This window comes from Echinops telfairi, unplaced genomic scaffold (assembly GCF_000313985.2).
Source record: "Echinops telfairi isolate 266 unplaced genomic scaffold, ASM31398v2 ScPeMD7_18;HRSCAF=68, whole genome shotgun sequence".
NCBI lineage: Eukaryota > Metazoa > Chordata > Mammalia > Afrosoricida > Tenrecidae > Echinops > Echinops telfairi.
The window spans coordinates 31,903,609-31,907,470 of NW_022103915.1; the positions used below are offsets into that span (position 1 = coordinate 31,903,609).

At 43.9% G+C, this 3,862-nt stretch overlaps 2 protein-coding genes and 1 non-coding gene across 3 annotated transcripts; 2 read left to right on the top strand and 1 right to left on the bottom strand.

The window, feature by feature from the left end:
- Window positions 1-968: 968 nt before the first annotated feature.
- LOC105979989 (acyl-coenzyme A thioesterase 6-like) lies at window positions 969-1,706 on the bottom strand. Its single transcript, XM_030884859.2, has one exon. The coding sequence runs from the start codon at window positions 1,704-1,706 to the stop codon at window positions 1,077-1,079; it is 630 nt and encodes a 209-aa protein (XP_030740719.1). The 3' UTR covers window positions 969-1,076.
- A 513-nt stretch (window positions 1,707-2,219) lies between these two features.
- On the top strand, window positions 2,220-3,657 carry LOC105979988 (nucleolar protein 56-like). Its single transcript, XM_045288179.1, is given in 2 exon segments — window positions 2,220-2,323; window positions 2,853-3,657. Coding segments are annotated over 2 exon segments (909 nt in total).
- On the top strand, window positions 2,760-2,847 carry LOC115868906. The gene has a single exon (XR_004045866.1). It is a non-coding gene; the product is annotated as a small nucleolar RNA SNORD86 (small nucleolar RNA).
- Window positions 3,658-3,862: the final 205 nt, after the last annotated feature.

Here is a 3,862-nt window from a genome sequence, read left to right on the forward strand (position 1 = left end):
TTCTACTTGAGCCTTAATATCAGCTCCTCATTTTCCTCCCTCCCATCCCACTCCCTCATCCCTCATGAACCCTTATTAATTCATAACTTATTATTATTTTGTCATATCTTACACTGTCCGACGTCTCCCTTCACCCACTTACTGTTGTCCATCTCCAAGGGAGGAGGTTATATGTAGATCCTTGTAATCAGTTCCTCCTTTAAACCCCACCTTTCCTCTACCCTCCAGGTATCGCCACCCTCATCACTTGCCCAGTTATTTTTAAAACATGTCCTATAAGCCTTGTGGTTAGTCCTAAATGCTCAGTTAGGACTTTCAGAGCAACCCCTTGCCTTTCATATGCATATGATTGAAAAGACATATTAAGGTTTGGGAGGCCTAGAACTGGAGGAATGCTCAGGAACATCCTGGGAACCTCATAAAGACACTTTGCTGGAAGCCCTTCATTGGCTATCCACATGGGACAAAACAAAGCCATTCCCAGGAACTCTCTCAACTGCCATTTCGTTTTAGGTTCAAGAAAGTCTATAATTAACTGAAACCTGAATAAACTGTGTGTACCACCCAGAGATTATGATGGTTGGATAAGGGCACCTTCATTTTTTTCTATGGAAAGTAAAGCTTGGTCTTACAGATAAAATCAGGGTCAAACTTATGCACCGAGTAAAGCTTGGAGGAGATGGAAGTGGAGGTGGGGGTGGCAGTGAAGAAAGGTGAGCTTCAGCAAAGGCTGAGATTCTTAGGATCTGACTGAAGAAATGCTTCATTCAAGTATTGTTTCAAATGCTGACTAAACATGGTTGCTTCATTAATAAAGGTTTCTAAATACTCTAAAATCACAATATCAATTATATGAATACAATATCTAATCTATGAGTAGGAGGACTGCTAACCACAAGGTCATCAGTTAGAAACCACCAGCTAGCTGCTCCTTGGAAGAAAGGCAAGATTTTCTCCTCCTATAAAGAGTTACGGTCTTGACAACCCACAGAGGCAGGTCTACCCTGTCCTATCGGGTCTCTATGAGTCAGAATGAACTTAATGGGAGTTAGTTTTGAAAGTCAATGATTATAATATTATAATTTGCTGTGCTTAAAGGATTGTTTAGCATCAAGATGTTTATGGAAGAAGGTTTGAATTTGCTGCCAGGCATCCACCTGTGCTCTTCCATGAGCCCTTGGCTCGCCTCCATAGAATACTGGTAAGCCCAAAACTGGATGCACTGAGGCTATGCGAGCAGGAAAATAAGGTGGATCAAGACAATGACCAGCTCCTGGGTAGCAGATTATCTGGGGTTTGTCTTTCCTATGGGCCTGTAACCGGTCAGAGGCTATACGAGCATAGAATTCGCCATTCCAGCTATGATCATCCTTGCCAACAATAAACAAGAAGGGCCCTTGAGCTTTTTCCAATGGTATGAGACTTTGGTGGTTAGGCTTTTCCAGTGGGTTATTCCAAATATGCAAACTCTCCAGAAAGCCTGACTCGGTGACTGTACATTTGCTTAGGTCACTGCCAAGAGAAGGAATAGTCATTTCCTTGTAATGCAGAGCAGTCATTGAATTTGCCACACAGGAATTGATGAGTACAGTGGCTGTGATGCCCTTTAAGAAGGAGGCCATGGAGAGACACAGGTCACCGCCTTTGGAGAAGCCAATAAGTCCAATATTAGGGCCTTTCACCTGACAAAAACAGAAAGAGAACATCATAGCATCTATAAGTCGGAGACATAAGTAATGATGTTATATTTACCAAATAACTTTCTCATGTCATTTCCTTAGATATTAATTTATAAAGCTCAGATATAGCTTCTAACTAAAAAAAAATTACAACCAATGGTAGTTGATTTGCATACGGGCTCTCTCTAATGTTCATGAGGTCTGGGTCAAGAGTAAACACATGAAGGTCTATATATATATCTTAATATTTAAAAACAACAAGCCAAATGCACAAACTGTTCAGTGGAAATATATTCTATTTCCTACATTGTAGATATACCTTTGTAACAATGAAGAATGGCTTGATTTTAAACTCTTAGAAGTCCTTGGAGTTCTGTACTAGAAAGTGGCAGGACTGAGAGCCATCTCCTGCCCTAGCCCTTTGCTCACGGCTCAGCCTCCTTCTCTTTCCATTCTTGGCTTCATTACATATCTTGATGTTCTTTGAACATGTGTGAGACATCACAGCCTACACCTTAAGGCCAATGGGGATCTACACAAATGGGCCTGGGGAACAGGCAGACTGTCAGGAATCAGGCTCAGAGCTTTCCTGCAGAAAAGCCCAGGGCTCCAGCTCCGGAAACACAGGCAGATACTTTCATGTGGTGGAGCCTACGGCTACTCCTTGAGCAGGGAGGCGTGCAGGCAAATGACGGCTAGACTGTGGCCACCAGCAATGGAAGTTCTGGCACTAGAAGGCCCTCTTGCTTAGGTCTAAGGGCAGAACTAATAAAGATCTTACTTTTTCTAGGACCCTATTTCTCCTGAATTAGCCAACGATCACAGTGCAAGGGCACTGAGGGTTTAGCAACTCTGCTTAAAGACCAATTCTTGAAGTCTACCAGAAGTAGGCCATCTGTGAGACCTTGAAGAACAGCTTATCCTTTAACTTTAGAATACTTGGCTTCTTTAACTCTAGGTACTAGCCAAGAGTATATATCTTTTCGCTTATAATCATACCAAATTATTTTACTTAATTAGTCAGTTTTCCATTACCGATAAGGACATGTCTTATAACTCCAAATGATACACACTTAATAAAATTACACAGCGATGGCTGACCAGGGCCTCTGACCCATACAGGCATCTGCTATGGGAGTGATGGGCCAGCCCTGGTGTCTGAGTGATTCCCAGGACCCAGAAAACTTCCAGAGCCCTGAAGACCAGGGGAAACACCCCTAAATACGGACTCATTTTCCACTCCACCTTCATTGGCAGGGCAGCTGCCAAGAACAAAGGCCGCATCTCCCGATACCTGGCAAACAAATGCAGTATTGCCTCTCGGATCGACTGTTTCTCGGAGGTGCCCACGAATGTATTTGGGGAAAAGCTCCGAGAGCAAGTGGAAGAGCGACTCTCCTTCTACGACACTGGGGAGGCGCCTCGGGACAATCTGGATGTGATGAAGGAGGCAATGGTTCAGGCAGAGGCGGCCGCTGAGGAGATGACTAGGAAGCTTGAGAAGCGGGAGAAGAAACGCTTGAAAAAGGAAAAGAAGTGACTGGCTGCACTTGCATCTCAGGAAAACAGCAGTGCTCCTGAGGAGTGTGAGGTCGCAGGGCAGGAGACCAACGGGGAACGGCCCAAAAAGAAGAAAAAGCAGAGGGCCCAGGAGGCTCCACAGGAAAATGGATTTGAAGACCCAGCTCTCTCTGCTCTCCCCAAACCCATAAAAAAGAGATCTAAGGAGGAGATGGTCAGCAGTGATCCAGAAGGGGTGCCTCCCCCCAAGAGGAAGAAACTGAAATCTCTCCCCAGAGAGGAGCCTGCCTATGATCCTCAAGAGTCAGCAAATGGCGGGAGCATCCCAAAGAAAAGGAAGAAGCTCCCTGGAAAGGGGGAGCCTGCCAGTAGTGGACCCGAGGAGGCAGCTGCTAGCAGCAAGAGCAACAGCACTAAGAAAAAGAAAACAATTAAAAAACCAGCCCAGGAAGATTAGAATGGACATTCCCTGGTGCTCCTCAACCCTCTCAATAAAGAAACAAGTTTACCAAAAAAAAAATTAATGATTACTTAATATCATAAAGTATTCAGTCTCTAATCCAATGTGACCAATTATCTTAAAACTGCCTTTTAAGAAAATCGTTTTATTGGGGGCTCATACAACTCTTATCATAATCCATACATATATTCATTGTGTCAAG